This window comes from Jatropha curcas, chromosome 6 (assembly GCF_041381405.1).
Source record: "Jatropha curcas cultivar XTBG-Jc1 chromosome 6, XTBG_Jcur_1.0, whole genome shotgun sequence".
Taxonomy (NCBI): Eukaryota; Viridiplantae; Streptophyta; class Magnoliopsida; order Malpighiales; family Euphorbiaceae; genus Jatropha; species Jatropha curcas.
The window spans coordinates 30,112,121-30,131,535 of record NC_143156.1 but is presented as its reverse complement, the minus strand read 5'-3'; the positions used below and the strand labels follow the sequence as shown (position 1 = coordinate 30,131,535).

The 19,415-nt window shown below is 32.0% G+C and overlaps 3 protein-coding genes across 3 annotated transcripts; all 3 read left to right on the top strand.

Moving 5' to 3' along the window:
- Positions 1–1,090: 1,090 nt before the first annotated feature.
- On the top strand, positions 1,091–5,143 carry ALPHA-SNAP2 (alpha-soluble NSF attachment protein 2). Its single transcript, XM_012235815.4, has 9 exons — positions 1,091–1,379; positions 2,022–2,071; positions 2,168–2,240; positions 2,944–3,023; positions 3,283–3,434; positions 4,051–4,210; positions 4,295–4,342; positions 4,625–4,705; positions 5,008–5,143. The coding sequence occupies exons 1-9, from the start codon at positions 1,235–1,237 to the stop codon at positions 5,086–5,088; spliced, it is 870 nt and encodes a 289-aa protein (XP_012091205.1). The 5' UTR covers positions 1,091–1,234; the 3' UTR covers positions 5,089–5,143.
- Positions 5,144–6,452: 1,309 nt separating this feature from the next.
- On the top strand, positions 6,453–9,029 carry LOC105649224 (PLAC8 family protein). The gene is made up of 2 exons (XM_012235816.4): positions 6,453–6,590; positions 7,031–9,029. Exon 2 carries the CDS (start codon positions 7,153–7,155, stop codon positions 8,824–8,826), a length of 1,674 nt encoding a protein of 557 aa, XP_012091206.1. The 5' UTR covers positions 6,453–6,590; positions 7,031–7,152; the 3' UTR covers positions 8,827–9,029.
- A 6,200-nt stretch (positions 9,030–15,229) lies between these two features.
- On the top strand, positions 15,230–16,148 carry SAG20 (senescence associated gene 20). Its single transcript, XM_012235817.4, has one exon. It carries the CDS (start codon positions 15,477–15,479, stop codon positions 15,864–15,866), a length of 390 nt encoding a protein of 129 aa, XP_012091207.1. The 5' UTR covers positions 15,230–15,476; the 3' UTR covers positions 15,867–16,148.
- Positions 16,149–19,415: the final 3,267 nt, after the last annotated feature.

The following is a 19,415-nucleotide window of genomic DNA, read 5'->3' as shown; positions in this document are numbered from 1 at the left end:
TTTTATTTGATTTATTTTTCTTAATCAAAGTTTTTAATCATTCAAGTAATTGATATTATTAATTGAACATTATGATCAAAAGTGTTGCTTGCAATTGAATCACATGCCTAAACAAATAATGAATAGTAGGTGAAGAATCATTATCCTTTTATAAATTAAAAAAAAAATTAATAAATAGATAAAATAATTATTTTACACTATTCATTCTGAGTCATCATGATGTGGTGGTGGATCCTCCACCCACTCCAAAATGTTATCTCAACCTTTTTTTTTTTTTTTTTTTTCCATTTCAGTTTTTGCCTTTTCTTTCTTCACAGCTTTATAAAGAAAAAGATGTTATAATTATTACATATTTTCCAACAACTTTGCCAAAAATAAAAGCAAAATTATGATACCATTCGTTTGTGGCAAGTGAGAGTCTCAAATTTCAATCTCTCAATTAAAAAAATTTTCACTAATTTAGTAAATAAAAATTACGACTATCTCTATTATGCAATTCACAATATTCTTTTTAATATATTAATTCTCACGATAAATGAAAAGAATAAATAAAGGTTAGCTCAAATTATTTTTAGAATTTCATTTTACGACTTTATTTGGTTTTCCTATTTAGTTAGATTTTTTTTTTTATTTAAGTAAAGAATCATAATTCCTAGGCTCAATGTATGAAAAGACTTTTTATAAGTTGTACTATCTTTATATGAAATATATATTATTTAAAACTCCACTATACATAAATTTGATTTTGAATTTTAGTTGATTTTATTTTTGGTCTTTTAAATTTTGCCGGAGTTTAATCATAACCTTATACTTTTTCATTTTAATAATAAATAAATCTCTCGCCAAAATGAAATAAAATTGATGAGAATAGTCATCGAGAAATTAAAAAAAAGGAATATAATATAAACATTAAATATTGGCTACAACTATTCATCCAAACAAAGTCCAATTTATTTTATTTTGAACTTCAACATAGTCAGCCCAAAAGGAACAGAAAATCTACAGTGTAAGCCCATTGAACGGCCCATTATGATAAACTGACAATTAACAAAAAGGAACGACTTCTACTTTTCAAAACAAAGGAAAAGCACAAACACGACACGAAATTGATGAAATCGGTTCCCTTACATAGACTATCCGATTTCCGAAACTGATGAAATCGTTTCCCTCGTCGATCTTTCTCGCTTAATTGAGTCTTCATTTCATTTCCACATTCATCAATAATTTCTCAAAAATGGGAGATCAGATAGCTCGAGCAGAGGATTTCGAGAAGAAAGCTGAAAAGAAGCTTAGCGGTTGGGGCTTGTTTGGCCGCAAATACGAAGATGCTGCCGAGCTCTTCGATAAAGCCGCCAATTCCTTCAAGCTCGCCAAATCCTGTAACTATTATTATATTTTTCTTGTAGTTTCTTCTGTTTGGTTTTCCGATGAAACATTTGATCTAAAATATATAATTTGAAGCAAGTTATGTGAAAAGCTTTTGTGACGATCTTGCAATGGCTGTTTGATTCTTTTTTGCCATTGAAAGAATGGATTTTGATTTTGTATTTATTGATGGATTAGAAATGAATTTGTGCATAATTGGTTGTTGCTTCAATTTAGGGTTTTATGAGGATTTCCTTTTTTGATTTATTCTCAGAAGACAGGTTTGAACTAATTGTTAATCTTGATTTGTTAATTTAGAGTACATACTGATGATATTGTCTGGGTAATCGCTATGAAATTATAGTATAGTGTTAGATCATCTTTTGGTGTTCAATTGTTGATCAATCTGGTTTAATCTGTACTTTTATGCAATTTGAAAGAAATGAGTCTATTGGAGGAGAATGAATCTGATTCAGTCTTTGTCACACTTGCTTTCAAATGCATATTCTTTTAGGATCTTCTGCAAAATGGCAGTGGTTTTGGAATCTGTCTTCTCTTTCTTGCCAAAAAATAGCTATGTTTTTGTGACCATTTAAGTTCATCATTAACATCAAGGTATTTCTTTACTTAACTCTATCCTAATTATGATATTTCAGGGGATCAAGCAGGAGCAACTTATGTCAAGTTGGCAAACTGTCATGTGAAGGCGAGCACTTTGCATTTGAATTAAGCTTTGAATTTATCTCCTTATGCTGGTATTGGTTGATAGAGTTAAATGGACATGTCATTCTTATGTTTGCAGTTGGATAGTAAACACGAGGCTGCTCAAGCTTATGTTGATGCTGCTCACTGTTATAAGAAAACTTCTACAAGTGGTTAGTAGTAATATTTAAATCATAGACATCATCCCCATTAATTTTTTATTCAATTTTCAACTATAGGTGTGGTGGAACTTTTAGTTTACGAGCAATGATGTCATAAATTAATCATAAAGGCTACACGGGTTGTTCTGAAACTATGAATTTTCATTTAGAAAACCAGTTGGATCCTGTGATGCTAAGAACATTGAAGTCACTTGTTGAATTGAGAATTGCATGATAAGTTGCCTTTTTGACTACTGCGTATAAATTAAAATACCAAGCCAGTGCATTCTCTGCACATGAGCAAATAATTCTCTTTTTGCTGTGTTTTGTTCTTAACGATACTTATATTAAGTAAAGAAATTAATACCTATTATACTTTGGTTTGCAGCATCGTAGTGCGGCTGCATGTTGTTATGTTGCAATTGGTTGGATCAAGCATTATAGACTTTACGAACTTCATTGTGTTGTCTGATCTATTAATTCATTGTTCTGTGATCTCTTTCATGGGCAAGTTTTTGAATGTGCTAGTTAAGCTCGATTAAGATTTGAAATTTTTATCTGCTTTTTCCTGTTTGGCAGTGAATGTGTAATTTATGTGCATTATTGCAAGTGTATGCTTTTCTACACCTGAAATTAGTGGCGTTGTAATGTGTTTTTGAAATGCCCGCTTTGTATTTCCACACATTGCTAATCTTTTGGAGTTTCTTCTATGCAGAGGCAATATCTTGCTTAGGTCAGGCAGTAGATTTGTTTTGTGATATAGGAAGGATCAGTATGGCTGCAAGATATTACAAGGTATTCTCAGTACTAGTATTGGTTTGTTGGTGATCAATATCTTTATTTTCTGATCGTCTAACAAGAGACGGCAATTTGCATATTATGGTTTCTGTTCTGTTGATCGTATTGTTTTAGATGTCACTTTTTTTTGTTATTTTTTTGGATATTCAATCTTCCAGACATTGATGTTGGTCTACTCTTGGCATGTATACTAACAGCCAAAAGGTTTGATGGTATTCAAGACATACACTATAACCTGGAAAATTTATGTCCACAGGAAATTGCTGAATTATACGAGTCAGAAGCAAATATTGAGAAAGCTATTGATTTTTATGAAAAGGCAGCTGATTTTTTCCAAGGTGAAGAAGTAACAACTTCTGCAAACCAGTGCAAGCAGAAAGTAGCCCAGTTTGCTGCTCAACTAGAACTGTAGGGGTGTCTGCTTTTTGCATATTGTTATCTCGTGCTTAAATATCATGGTTTTACATACAGTCTTTGTATAGTTTTTTATTTTCTGGTTCTGTTTACATAGGATTCTTCTGCTTTTTGCACATGCATTTAGCAAAGGTAGGCATTTTGTTGTGAACGAGTGGCATGTTTTTGAGCAAGCATCTTGTCACAAGGAAAGAAATCAACATTCAAAGTTACAGCTACATGCAAACTGAAGGGACTGGTTCAGTTATAAAAAAGATGGAATGCTTCAATTAACTGAACTTGACAATTTACATGTGATATTTTTTTGTCATTGCATATGGTATTTACATTGCTTAAATACTCACAAGATACCTCTGGCTGTGTAAATTCCCATGATAGTAGTTAAAAATATATTATCAATCAGTATGATCTCCTAGGTACCCGCTTAATGATGACAATGTAGCCCTAACCCAGGTAACATAGTTGGAGAAAAATGCAATCTGATAAGATAACCAAAGCCTAGTTCAGTAGTTCCTTTTACAATGTTCTTTTGTTGATGCAATTGTCAGTAGTGAATTGTTAAGTTGTTTTAGGGAGTTTGAACTTTTTTTTTTTTGTGATAATTTTTCAGATACCAAAAGTCTATTGAGATTTATGAAGAGATTGCCAAGCAGTCACTTGGCAATAACTTGCTTAAGTATGGAGTCAAAGGTCATCTTCTCAATGCTGGCATTTGCCATCTCTGTAAAGGCGATGTTGTTTCCATAAATAATGCATTGGAGCGATATCAGGTCTAGGCTTGGCTCCAGATTGCCATTTTGATGTTGTTACTGGTAGTTTGGTTAAAATGAATAGTGTTGAATTTGCTGTTGCAGGAACTGGATCCAACGTTTTCAGGAACTCGTGAACACCGACTCCTATCGGTAGGTTTTGTATGCTTCTTCTTATAGGGTTATTCTGCCGCATTTATAACTTTTTCATTTTATAAAGAATCACTTATCATTTATTTTGCAAATATGTTTTATATATATATATATATATATATATATATATATATGTATGTTCACTAAGCATGCTTTCTTCGTTTTATGTTTGCTAACAAATTCAATTTCTAAGAAACATGAAGTTCAACCATAGAGAACTTTTTTTTCCAGTGCTTGTGTGGTAGAATGCCTGCAAGTAAAATCTCATTTTTCTCTTGGCAGGATATTGCTGCTGCCATTGATGAGGAAGATGTTGCAAAGTTTACTGACATTGTTAAGGATTTTGACAGCATGACTCCATTGGTAAATTTCTTTGTATCTATCCTTGCATAAAATTTCAAAGATATAACATAACATTGCATGTGATAACAATGTCTATTATACTTCTAATGATGATGTACGTATTGATGTTACATAATGTATATTTTACATGTTCCTGTGTCAAATTTATACTTTTGGTATTGTAATTGAGAAGCGAAACATGGCTGATTAAACCTTCAATATATTTGTGGATCGAATGAATTTTGAATGGCTTGCTTTGTCATTAAAATTCAATTTGTTGTCAGTTTGCTGTTGATTTTATGTGGCCTTTAACTTCTATACAGGACCCCTGGAAGACGACCCTTCTGTTGAGGGTGAAAGAGAAGCTGAAAGCAAAGGAACTGGAGGAGGATGACCTTACCTAAGTTCGAATTTTACATCTTTTGTTCTTTTGGTTTTTCTGCAATGATTGCATTGTATTATCTGTCAGTTTACAATCACTCTAATTTACACTGTCTCTGTTTTAAATGTTTTCTTGGCTTGGATTTTAATCAGAGAGTTGGTTGCTTAACCACTGTGGACATGAGCTTGTAATTGAGATATGGTATTTTTTTTGGAATTTGTTGATACCCTATGAACTTGAAAGGATCTGAGATTTAATGGAGGATATGATCAAATTTGTCGAATCAAAGCTTTCTGCTATATCTTAATGGAGGAGTTGTGGATCAATTGTTGAGTGATATTTGTGAAAAGGATGTATTATTCTTTTCTTTTATATAATATTCTGGTTTCCTCAATAGTTCCCCGTGCCTAAAGATCTTCCAACTAGCGTCATTTGTTTGTGTTGTTCTTGGGCTTTTTCAACTTTTTCATGAAGTGGTTTTTTTTTGCTCAGGAAGTAAATGAGTCAAAGTTATTCGGTTTTTTAGGCTTTTTAAACGTATTTCATAAAGAATCCCTAAGTTTAATAGTCAAGCTTGAATTTGATTATTATAATACTTAATTTGAATGGTTCTTTGGTTTGATTTTTTTTTTTATTATTTATATAAATGGAAAGTCCACTGTAAGGTTGGGCAACTTTCTTTTTGAATAATATTTATCAAATTGGTGATAACTTTTTGTAATTGAAGTAGAGAAAATTCGAACTTAAGACCTCTCATTTTCTACATTTTTTTTTATTTAATTTTGTCTTCAAATAAAGAATATTATGTATAATAGTTAAATAATAGTTTATTTATTGGATAATTTATTTTATCCCTTAAACTTAATTCAATTTCGATGTAGTTTTAATTTTTAAATTCAAATGAACTCAGAATTAGTGTACTATAATTGGTTTAGACAATAAGGGGAGAGATTGTATTCTATTAAAATCGAAAGAATCGAATAAAATTGATACTGTCTAGTTTGGTTTATTAGTTAGTAAAATCAAATCGGTTTATTAGTTAGTAAAATCAAATCGATTTGATTTTGATTTAATTTTATGTTAAGGAGAAAAAAAAATCATATAGTTAATTTTCAATTTTCTAGTTAAATCACTTATTTAAAAAGGTAAAAAATTGTGATAAGATAAAAGTTCAGTTTAGTTTGGTGGGATTGAACGGAATGCTAGCACTTACCCACCTACCTGCAACCATTCGAGCTCTGGCTTCAATGATTAAAACCTAGTTGAAATTATGAATGTATTTGTGCATGTTTTCTCAATCCCATACGACATCGTTTAGAATCTTTCCATGTTCAAGCAAAGCCTCCTCACCCTGCTGACTTGGGCTTAGTGGAAAGCTGATGCCTTTTCAAGAAAACAACAGAATTACAGAAACCGAATTCTGTTTTCAAAAGAATAAATTATGGGAAAGTAACCGATTTATCTCAGATACAAAAGTAGCTCCCTAGAAATCAACGCTTGTGCAGAGTCTCTCTCAATCACGAGGTATGTGATTGCTTTCTGTATATTTGTTTTCTGATTCACTTGTGTGCTTTCTTTGGTTTGATTCTCTCTGTCAATTCTTTTAGTCATCAATCGTATATGTAAACAGTATGTTGCTATTTACGTTTCTTTTTTCTTGGATAATTTGATCGTTTACCCAGTCTGGATGAATCAATTTGATTTTATCTTGATTTAGTTAGATGTAAGGATTTAAGATTTAATCATTCATTTGATGTTTATTTTATAAAGACATGAGCTTTTTCTTATATTAATTGTATATTTTTTCTGGAAGTTCTTGATTATTGTCTTAATTTGGTGAGTTACTAAATAGCTATGTTCTAGTATTGGTTTGTGATTTTGATAGATGTTCTGCTTCTGTTCATTTGGGATTACTCTTTTTCTGTAGCTTTGGATAATGAAAGATTTTACTTCGTGGTGTTTAGGTTTCAAAATTAGACTAAACATTGGGATGTCGCAATTGCAGTACTTCTCTTTATTTTGAACATTTCAATTCTGATGTCGCATCTGTAATACTGATTTATAAAGCTCAATTTTGATTGAGAGAATGGGTTCCATCAATAATGGGAATCAAAAAGGGGAAATTAAGGAATCCAATGGTGCTAAACTCCAGAACCAAATCCCTTGCAACATTTCAACATCAAGAAGGACTCTATTGAGCACTGAAAACCCTCAAAGGAAGCTTCCAGAAACCTTAATATCTGTTACCAATAGAATAAAATTTCTTAAATTTGGCTCTGCATCAGCCAAATTTAGGCGGTTGGCTCAGGATAGAGATGACAAATCACGTTCAGTTGCTTCTTCAAGTAGCCATGGTTTTCGTGAACGCATCAATGAGGTTTTTGCTCGGAAGATTGATTGGGGTCTGCTGATGAAAATGGGCAAAGAATGGTTCCGGGACCCAATGAACATGGCCCTTTTTGTGTGGATCATGTGTGTTGCTATTTCAGGCGCAATTTTGTTCCTAGTCATGACTGGAATGTTAAATGGTGTATTGCATAAGAAGTCACAAAGGAATGCATGGTTTGAAGTAAATAATCAAATACTTAATGCATTGTTTACTCTTATGTGTCTCTACCAACACCCAAAGCGGTTCTACCACCTTGTACTTCTTTGTAGATGGAAACCAGAAGACATTGCTAGACTCAGGAACATTTACTGCAAGAATGGGACCTATAAGCCCCATGAATGGGCTCACATGATGGTTGTTGTTCTTCTACTTAATGTTAATTGTTTTGCTCAATATGCATTGTGTGGTCTAAATTGGGGATATAAGAGATCCGAGCGACCTGCCATAGGAGTTGGAATATGTATATCTTTTGCAATAGGTGCGCCTGCAATTGCTGGGGTGTACACCATTGTTAGTCCCCTTGGGAAGGATTATGGTGAAATTGATGAAGAAGCACAAGTTCCAATTACTACTGATGAGAGTAAGAAGCCAGTGCAGTTAAGAATAAAATCATTTGAAAAGAGATATTCCTTTGCAAGTAGAGATGAAGAAGGAATTCTTGAGACTAGACCACAGTGGAGTGGAGGGATCCTTGATTTTTGGGATGACATTTCTCTGGCATACCTATCACTCTTCTGTACTTTTTGTGTCTTCGGATGGAATATGGAGAGGCTTGGATTTGGGAACATGTATGTTCATATTGCAACCTTTCTCCTTTTTTGTATGGCTCCTTTCTGGATTTTCAACTTGGCTGCCGTTAATATTGATAATGAGACTGTCAGGGAAGCTTTAGGAGTTACTGGAATCATTCTTTGTGCATTTGGTTTGCTATACGGTGGCTTTTGGAGGATTAAAATGAGAAAGAGATTTAATTTGCCATCTTATACCTTCTGTTTTGGTCACCCAGCAGTTTCTGATTGCACACTCTGGCTATGTTGTTGTTGGTGCTCTCTAGCTCAGGAAGTTCGAACTGGGAATTCTTACGATATCATGGAAGATAAATTTTATAAAAAACACGTGGACGGTAGTATCCATCTGCAGCCTTCACCTTTGCCTCGTGAAAATTTTTCGGGACCAAGTTCTCCACTTGGCAACAGTTATAGTCCATCCCAGAATTTGATGGTTAATTCTGCAAGTCCGAGCAGAGTTTCAAATGAGTATTGTAATCCAGATAAGCAGCTTCCTACAGTAGTAGAAGAGTCTTCTACAGGAGGCAAGGAGGAGACTATGATTCCACCGTCTCCTTTGTTGATAGAAAGAGGAGCCACTTAGATGCAATACAATGTAGATAGCATCCTTATTTATTGGTAATGAATTAATGTTGAGTGGTGATGTAAATTTTATGTGTATCGAGAGCGGCTGTACTGTAATAAATAATACTAGTTTGCCTCTTTGAAGATTTTTCATTTTGAACAACATTACTTTTCATTTGGAAATTAATGCCTTAATCAGAGTTTATGTTCAAATTTGGGAAAGACTTTCCTCTGAGATTATTTTCTGATAGCCTGGAAAGCAGTATGCACATCACATACGATGAAATTGAGATCTGTGGATTGATTTTGGCCTTTGAATTAAATTTTACTTTTCTTGGTTGAATACTTCTGAAAAGTGTTCTGCATATATCTAACACCAGCATTTTATGTGTCTGACTCCAAATTCTTTGAATGAATGGTTGAATTTCTTGGTGAAGCCGGTTCTTATTTTCTTTCGATTTGATAAATTAGTTGTCTTGAAGGGAAAAACTCTCGTTTCTTGAACGAGTGTTACAGAGAAAGTGAGAATGGAATTTAAGCAGAACCGTTGAGATTTAGATCTGGTCTACATTTTGTTTGATTAAGATATAGCTGTATTCTGTTTATACCTCATTATGCAAATTGCAGTGTTTCATTCTTTTTTCTTTTAATTCGATGCTTATAGATCTAGAGATGCACTATGACATGCACCTATGTTGCACGGAAATGGAAACGTGAAAGTTTCTGAGAATTCTCAGTTCATGGGAACACATTTCCAAGAGGGGCAACTGTGTTTCCAAATTATCCAATTTATAGAAGCGGTCTGGAAAAAGTTTCCAAGGAGTTTCTAAATGCGGAAACTGCATCCAAAGAAAGTTTCCCTACAACATAGCATGCACCTATGACATGAAATAGTAATGCCTTTATTGGTTTAGGTAGAAATGCTCTGTTACTTATATGAAGCTGTAACTATATGTTTGATATTTATAAGGAAACACTTATAGTCAGCTATTCGTTTTTACTCCCACCATGCTCATATGTGCGTACACACTCATCCACATGAAATCTGTGAAGAAAGGGATTTGTTTTTCACAATAATGGAGTAGTTAATTTGTTGCTCTCGATGATAGGGCCATTAATTCTTTGTTTGCTGATTCTCAGAAAGGCAAGTCTTGCTGTTTGCTTAGCTATTGATAGTTCAGTTCAATTACGTGGCCAACATTTCAAGCTATCTATGAATAGTAGCTAAGTCCATTCTAATGTTAAGAAATTATAGATGTTTTGAATAGCATATGGGAGTCTGAACAGCGTATGTGATCCAACCATCTCGAACGTTTTTCTCTTATTTTACTTGCACAATGGTAGTGATTAAACCAAGTCGGTTATAATTGAATGCTACTGTTATTAATTAAGGGACATGAAAGTGGAAACGGAGAAATGTGGAAATGAAGAAACGATATGGGTAAAACGACATTTTAAATAAGAAACGGTTTTTTATATTGAAAAACACCTCATGTCCAGGAGTTCCCATGTTTCATAGGTTGTTAGTATATATGTTTCTTCCTTTTCTTTGTTTCCCATAACTTCTAAGAAGTAAGAACTGTGGCCTTTCAATAATTCTGAAAGACTTCTATGGAGTATATTATTAATTTAGGTATAAAATATCTGAGGTTTTACATTTTACGTGGCTCAGGATTAATGCAGATATAAAAAGTAACTGAATTGGTTTCTTAGAGTCTACTTTTAATATAATATTCCAGAGAAAAAGATAGTGGCTGGAGTTAATTTATCTTTCAGCATGCTTATTTTTTATATGTAATGGCCAAATAATCTCCATTCACAACCGAAAGTGAACTCCTTGTATTGCCTTTTCTCCGTGAAAGATAAAATAAAGAAACGTTAACTTCAGCTTATATCAGGGATAATTTGTTGCAACACAAGATAGCTTGATCTAGTAGTTGAAGCGCACTAGATCTCATCCTAGTGATCACAAGATTGAGTTATAAGTCGGTATCTTGGAAAGGGTTTTTAAACACATAATTGCTCTCCGGCCTAAAATGATTAATTTCTCATGCCTAAAAATGATTAACGGGAGATGGAAGGACACCCTTAATAATACTAAAGGAATAGTTTGTTGAAAACAGATTTTTTTTAAATTCCGAGCTGAAGTCACAGGCTATATTTTGAATTCTTGATGCTGACACAATTCAAGAACCTGACAGTTTAAACATTAACAAAGTATAGCTTTTAGTGAGTGGTTAGCTCAATGATTAAAGGAAAGAAATTAATTGTTTTTCCCAATTCTTGTTCGGTAGATTAACACATCATGTTTTTGTATTTTCTTTCTGCCTTTTTTCATATTTTACTGGGAAAATATTCGATGTTGTTGCTGTTTTATTCTTTCAATATTACAGGTATTTTGTTTGATAGGAGGACGTTGCAATGGAAAGTTAATTTGGGTTATAAAATTTAAAACTAGTAAAGACTATATCATCAAACACTAGAGAGATTAAATTTTTCCATAATGGGGTATGCGGTTATTGATAGTGGAGGGAAGACTATGGCAGGGAAAGACAAATGCAAGATCTCCATGGCTCCAACCATGCTTGAAAGGTCATTAACACTTCGTTTTCTGAGATAGGTAAAGTTATGGCAATTAGGGGAGTAAATGAGTTGAGCGAGTTGTTGAGCTTTTATATATATACTATTCATTTTAGATTTACTCGAGCCTAGAGTTAAACTTTTTCAAAGTTAAATTTGAGCCTATAATTTTTAGACTTGTTCAGTTTCAAGCTGAGCTTCGAACCTGGAAGATTCAAACTCGCTCAGATTGTTTAGACCCTAATCGCAATTAATAAATAATAGTGATTGCAGGTTTGAATGTCTGATTCAGCAGATAAAGTTCACTTGAGAATATAGTTCTTTTTTGTTGATCCAAACCACCTGTACCAACTTGGAAGCGTAAATGGTAGATTCATTTTAATACAAGTATAGATGCTGATTCAATTTTAGTTAAATGTCAGCTTAGTAGTTGCAGTTACATAATCCAAACCACCCCAGAATTTCTGTTAATCAATTTTCTTAACAACCCAAAAACTAAAATGATATTAGAAAATATTTTTCACAAAATAAACAAAGCATAATAACTAGATAACGACCTAATTAATTTAATATGTAAACATTTATGTTGTAATATAAAAAATCAAAATATAAGTATTTTCCTTTTCTCAAACTGAAAGTGACTTTGTGCTTAAAGTTTCAAAATTTCAACTTCTTTTGTGGGTTAGGTTTGACTCGGTTGTTAGAGTGACTTTGTCTTTTTATATCTAAATCAGGGCAGACCATTATGTGAGTTCGGTTTAAACCGAACTGAATAAATCAATTCTAAATGAAAAACGAATTAAATCATACCAGTACTACCAAATTGAATCAATATGATTCAGCCAATTTGTTTCCATTTAACTGGTTTTTGGGATTAGTTTTTGTGTAAACAAAAATTTTCATTTTTTTTTTTTGTTAAACCTCTCTAAAGAAATAGAATAAAATTTAAATTGAACCAAACCCAATTGAGCTAACTCAACCCTAATTTCAACTTAATTTATGGGTCAACATTAATGCAATTTCATTTTTTATACTTCAACTTCGTTTACGGGTTAAATTTGATTCAATTGTTAAAATGAGTTTTATCTTTTCATATTAGTATTTGCGTAATATCCAGATGACTACACAGTCTGTTAGAGTGTTCGACTCGGTTCTGAGAGTGAATATAGCATATAGGATCCACATATATTTTAAACAAGTTCTTGCACATGAGAGCGAGTCGAACGCTTTATCATTTCTAAATATTAATTTAACATTAAATAATTGAATAATTCTTTTGTAATATAAAAAACCAAGACAGATATTTGATTTTCTCTTCAATTTTCTTCCCTTGAATTATAAAATTTAAGTGGAGAAAATGACATCTTGCTTGAAAATTTCAAATTCGTTTATTAATATTGAGCATCTGATTGGTTCGATTTAAATCTAATTGAACTAATGCAATTCAAGTTTATTGAATATTTTAGATGTTAACCAAACTAAAGTACATAGGATATAGGATCTAATTGAACCAAGGTGATTTGATTCGATTCGGCTCTATTTCAACTATTTTTAAGTAAATTTTAAATTTATTTATTTTAATCAAATTGAACCAAACTAAAAAATTAATTTCTTTTATTAAAAATAAGAACAAAACCGATACATCAATTCAATTCAATAATTCAAATTTTCCCAATTGTTCTCTTCTTATCCTTTAGGGGTCAAGCTTGACCCAATTGTTAAGGTGACCTTGACCCAACTGTTGAAGCGACTTTGTTTATTTATGGTAATAGTTAGTTCAACTTGGTTCACGGGTTAAAAATAGAATTGACTTCAAGCGAGCTTAATTCCATTAAAGGTGAGAATACAAATTCGATTTCTGATAAATATGCCTTACTAAGAGAATCAAAAACATTTATGCTCTATTTTACGTTTACGATTTGATGAGATTAAACCTCCTAAATATAAAAAATAAAAAAAAAAAAAAAAAAAAAAAGAGAGAGAATCGACTCAATTGTTAAATTTCATTGTTTTGTTTTATCAGTATCGACAAATTTGATTCTTTAAACATATATTCAGTCACAATAAAATCTTCTCGTCAAATGGTCAAGCGTGGGTGGTTGAGTGCTTTAGCTAATCTGAAATGTCGAAACCTTAATTGGACTAAGGACAATAAAGAAGTAAATGTAGCCGTCTGATTTTGATCGTACGTCAAAGATAAGCATTTAGTGGCTCCATCTCCAGTCTGGCAATGCCCATTGTCCAGCTTTATCCCATCTTGGGACTATTCTCTTCTCTAATATCCATTGTAGAGGACAAAACCAAAAAAATCGTGGTCTTCAATTTGCTGGCAATAGGCCCTGTTTTTGATTTTAGCTTATGTAATGCATCCACAAGTGGCTGCTCACTGCACTTCAATCATAATTTAATCAAACACGTTTTTTTTTTTTTTTCTAGCCAATTTTAAATGATTTAGTTCTAGGCACTTCACTTCACCCAAAATCTTGAAATCCATTGTCAGAAATTTCAGAAAAAAAAAAAAAAATCATATGTATAGATTATTTCAATATCGATGTACAAAAGAATTTAATTGTGTATCCTCTAGTTAATTGCTAACAGAAACTAGAAGAATGAGGATGGTTTTATCTTTAAATAAGCTACCATTTAATTTATACGAAGCGACTCAGGTGATAACATGTTTCTTTGAAAATATTAGAAATTTTAATTTGTAAAAAAATATTTAGGCTACATGCGCTTAGTATTAGGAATATAATCAGAACATTACTTGTTATTTAGGATATGTTTAGCAAAATTAGCTGTTTTGATATATGTTAGATTTTTTAGCTTTTATGTGTTTGAGTAGCTTTTCATGAAACGTTCAAAATTAAATGTTACATGAATTAACTTTTTATATAACATTATATTAGCCTCTAAAAGCTAATTCAAATCTATGTTACCGAACATTCTAACAAATAACGTTTTTCAAAAGCTGTTGCAGAACACAATCTTATATTATTCGAGAGAAATCACATTTACACTAGTGCTTAGAGATTAGAAAGCAAAAACAGTTAATTTTACCGAATAAAAATGAACAAAAGAACCCCAAAATGAATCCGGTCTCGAGCGTGGAATATTCACAGGAAGATAAGAAAAAAAAAAAAAAAAAATTCTACAGTCTAATATGAAAATGGAATTATCCACTTCAAAATGAAAGCTACCTGGTCAGAAATTGTTTTCTCCCCCATTTGATGCAACGGTCCAAAAGAACTATTCCCAAGTTTCAGAATTGATGTGCAGCAACTGACCATGTTGCTTTGGGTCACTGTTAACTTAAATCCGTTACTTTTACATATATAATATTTATTTTATATTCTTGAATCTCGATTTGAAAATTTTTCGATTTGAATTTAATTTAAATTTAAAATTTTTAAACTTGCGAAATTTTGAGCTAAACTCTAAATCGAACAAATTTGAGCTCGGCCAAACTGACTTGCTGATCAATGAATATGAAATTTACATGTATGCTAAAAACGATCTTTTAAACTTGCTTTAAAAAAAAAAAAAAAAATCTTTTAAACTTGTACCGAGTAAATAGCGTAAGAGTAACTTTTAAGTAAGAACTTTTCAATTGGAGAAAGTTAAAAAAAATATTGGGTTGTTGAGCTTGATCAATACGGATACCCCACACAAAGCTTACCTGTCTCTCTTGTCTTTTTGACACGTAACCCCTTATATCCTGCATACGTTCCCACATTGCCACGTCATGTAATTCCTAAACTACCCTTGGAATAGTCAAATACCTAAACTACCCTTTACCTCGTTCTATAAAATGCCCTCCCCTTCCTCCTCAAATGACCACCAGTGTCTGGTTCCATTATAACAATCACTTTTCCTCTCTCTTTATCTTCGTTTTAGCGTTTCAGGGCCGACTCCGGGCTTATTCTAGAACTGGCTAATTCACAGGAAATACTGGAAGACTCTTCTAGAAAGAACCAAGAGGTGGTTCTTTGCCTCTATGAAGCCTTAAGATCTCGGGACGTGGACACGGTGCATAAGATCCTAGCCTCCGACCTCGAGTGGTGGTTCCATGGCCCGCCGTCCCACCAATTTATGATGCGCCTTCTGACCGGAGCTGACACTTCATCCGAAAAAGTTGGAAAAAGCTTTGAGTTTAAGCCTGAGGTTATTCGGGCTTTCGGGTCTGTCGTAATAGCTGAAGGTTGCGATCCAACCCGCTCCATTTCTTGGGTTCACGCTTGGACTGTCACAGATGGGATAATAACCCAAGTTAGAGAGTATTTCAACACTTCTCTAACTGTCACTCGTTTTGGAAACCAAAATCAATCAGAATCGTCTGATTATTCTTGTTCTTCCTCCTCCTCGTCTTCGCCATCATCACCGAAGGCGGAGATTACTCCTGTGCATTGCCCATCCGTTTGGGAGAGCAGCCTCTCCAATCGGGTCGGAAAGTCGGTGCCGGGTTTGGTTCTGGCAATTTAGTAAAATTGAAACTACATCTATATCTCTGTGTCTGATCGGGTGTATCCGTTAGTATTATAATATAGTAGTGCGAATAAAAGAAGGTTGCACACGTGGATATTAGCAAAGATGTAAGTGGCTAAGGTCGTGTTTGTTTGGTTGATTTTGGGTTTGTATTCGGTTTTCAAGGTTTTTAGTGTGTAAAACTAGGTAGGATGGTGAGATCTAGTTGGTTAATTATTGATATGTGTGTGTCTTTAATGTTTTACTCTCATTTCATAATAAAAAGGTGTTGTTTGGATATGAATATTTCTTATGCTAACTGTCATTTAAGTGAATTAGGCAACTCTTTTAAATCAATTTGATTAAGAGTAAAATTGTAATTTTTGTCATTTCCTCCTAATTTTCTTTTCTCTCTTATTTTCCATGGATCCAAACATATTGTAAATTTTTCAGAAGCTTATTGCCGGTTAAAATGTTTTAGAGCGAGTAATTCTTAAAAGCTGTTGCAGACTATTCCAAAACTCCAAATAAACATGTCATCTTGAAATGATAGTTTTGTCCACATCCTAAGCACAAAAGTCTGCATTTCCTGGTTCTTGGTTTCCTTTTTTGACTACTGTCATCTTCTTCAAACCTGAACAAGTTGTTCCCTTCCCCAGATAAATGTTATTTTGAGTCCTCTTATTTGTTCAGCATTTTCGCTGTTCTGAAAATACAGTTTACTTTTTAATTATTTGTATTTTATTATTTTAAAATTTAAATAATTTAAAAATTAAATGTTTATGAATTTTAATTTTACATTAGAAAATAATATTGGAAACAAAATCTAGAATGTTGTGGAAGATTTGTTCCTTATCCAATCTGCTTTCTAGTTAAAATTACTGCGGATTAAAGACCAAGAGACTTGTTAGTTATTTCAGGCTTGGGGGTAAAATTGTTCTACCTAAAAACAGAGTGTACCCACTTGGCAGTATTAGTATATAATAATAATGATTGGACGGTAGATTTGCATGCCAGGTGTACAGCTAACACTTGGAAACAGCGTGAACATAAGTAGGGTCCATCTTTAAACTTTTGATAGAAATTGTGGGGAACAATACGTCAGATTATGATCACCAATTCACAATCACAGGTAACGCATGAAGTGTAAAAATCCTGATCAGGAAAGGAACGTGGATGGGCTGCTTATCTAAACTCATTGTGGGCCTAAATACCGCGTTACTCTGTTGAGCTGGAATCCAAGCTAGATATTTAAAACACGTTTACCTCGAATGGAGTTTGGAAAATTAAAATTTTAAATTTATAATAATCTAGTTATAAATTTAAATTCAGAATTTAAATTTAAATTTTTTTTAAAAAATTGAATATCAAATCAACATAATTTTTTTCAAAATTTTTTAGTTTTTTATTTATTTTTCAAAATCCATCAGCTTTCACTTGAATGGTTTTGAAATAAGAGGAGATAATTAGCACACAACAAATAATAGAATGTGGGGTCTAACCACTCAATCAAACTAAACAATACAAATTGGATTTGAATTATTTTAACAATTATTAGGTTTTATAAAATATAATAATTTTTCTTGTATCAAGATCTAATTCAATGAACCTGTATATGGATCAATCAGATGAGAATTATTGTCTTAATTATAATCACAAGGTATAATCAAGCAGAGATGATATATATTAAAATTTATTAAAATAAAAAAACTTATCTAGATATATGAATCACTTCATACAAAAGATAAGTATTTGTTGTAATGAAAGTATTTTTGACCTTTTCATGGAAAAAATAAATAAAAAAGTAAAAAATATTTTCAAAAACCTTTATGGATTGATTAGGTATATAGGATCATCCATATACCGAATATATGCGAGCGCATCTCCTTTGCGATTTTGTATTGTTTTTGCAGTTGTTTTCAGGAATAGCAAGTAATCAACTAGTGGTTCAACATAATACGAATATACTAAAAAAGAAAGGTATGTACGTGCAATGCATGTTGGTTTTAGTTGGGATATTGCATCTTCACACTTCTAGGCATATATATAACAATTTGTGTCAAATGGATTTTATCCCAAATCTCTATAAAGCTCTATATATATATATATATATATATATATATGCGGTTGAATCAGCAGAAGTGAACTACGTCTAAAATTTGAAGTTGCTATTATAAGAAGGATGACGTCTAAAGATAAAATACGTGTAAAATATAAATAAATAAAAAAAGTTGATAGAGACGATACATAAATAAATAAATGATGTAGTGCATAATGGACTGTGATTTAAGATGCGAATGCCTCTTTTTTTTTTTTTTTTTTCCCCTTCGCTTTCTTTTTCAAGAATTTATGTTGTGGGTGCAGTATCATATTGATAACTTGAGATACTTATTGGATTTATTCTCCTCCCTTGCTTGAGGTTTCTTTAATTTTGTCAAATCAATCTTATTTTACAGATCATTTCCAATTAAAATGACACCCATTATCATTTGACATATGTAAATCTTGGTCACAGTAATTTTGGAATTATTTTCCGACCAATCTTATCCTGTCATTTGCTTGATTTTTAAGTTTTGTTTGGTATTTCTTTATTATTACCCATTTCTAGTTATTGGATTTGCTTTTAATATAAGTAACTGACAATTTAAGAAGTAGTTAGTTTGCGTATCATTTACTTATATATATATATATATATATATATATATATATATATATATATATATATATATATATATATTTCTTACATGGATTTATACACAAACATTTATTGAATTTGGATAATTGCAAATTAAGAATACGAATTCTGGATAGGTTGACAAGCTTATCTTTCTTGTTTAGCTGACAGATTAACTGTATATAGGTAAGAATGATAATGTATATGAAAGGAACTTGACATGGGCTTTTATGTTATGGTTGATGTGATTCTTGACAACGGGGTCGTCACTTTCAGTGAACAAATAAGTTTTCTTTAAAATATTATGATTTGTTGACTATTATAAGTTTCGTTTGGTTCAAAATGACTAATTTTCTTGGAAAGTATATTTCTCAAGAAATACACTTTTAAAGAAATTATTTCTTAGGAAGTATAATTTGAATGTGTTTGGTATGCAAATCAACTTTCTGAAAAATAAATTACTCTCCAAATATAAATTACTATAATATATCCATAATATAATAATATGATAAATTGGTAAATTTATTTCACTTAATTAGAAAACTGCAACTTTCTTATTCATATTTAAGAAACTTAAATCCCTCGTGTGAGAAAAGTTGAATGATTTACTTCACAGAAATAGAATTGATAATGCAAATCAAACACAAATACTTTTTACACTTATCGAGATGTTACATTTTCCTTGCACCAGGCTAATTTGTATATAAATTATAAAGAGAACTAAAGTCTAGTGATTAATTTATTTTGATTTGGCATTATATTAATTAATAATAAATTGTGTTGGAAGTTTTCTCTAAATGCAAATCCTAATAAGAGCAATAAAGCCAAATTAAAAAGAAAATATTCAAAATACTTTTTTATGTTAACATCAAAATGCTGTTACTGTGTCTGTG

Coding starts and splice junctions, on each gene's coding strand:
- ALPHA-SNAP2 (XM_012235815.4), top strand. CDS start 1,235: ATGGGAGATCAGATAGCTCGAGCAGAGGATTTCGAGAAGAAAGCTGAA. Junction 3,024..3,282: donor TGGCTGCAAGATATTACAAG/GTATTCTCAGTA, acceptor TTATGTCCACAG/GAAATTGCTGAATTATACGA. Junction 4,211..4,294: donor ATGCATTGGAGCGATATCAG/GTCTAGGCTTGG, acceptor TTGCTGTTGCAG/GAACTGGATCCAACGTTTTC.
- LOC105649224 (XM_012235816.4), top strand. CDS start 7,153: ATGGGTTCCATCAATAATGGGAATCAAAAAGGGGAAATTAAGGAATCC.
- SAG20 (XM_012235817.4), top strand. CDS start 15,477: ATGATGCGCCTTCTGACCGGAGCTGACACTTCATCCGAAAAAGTTGGA.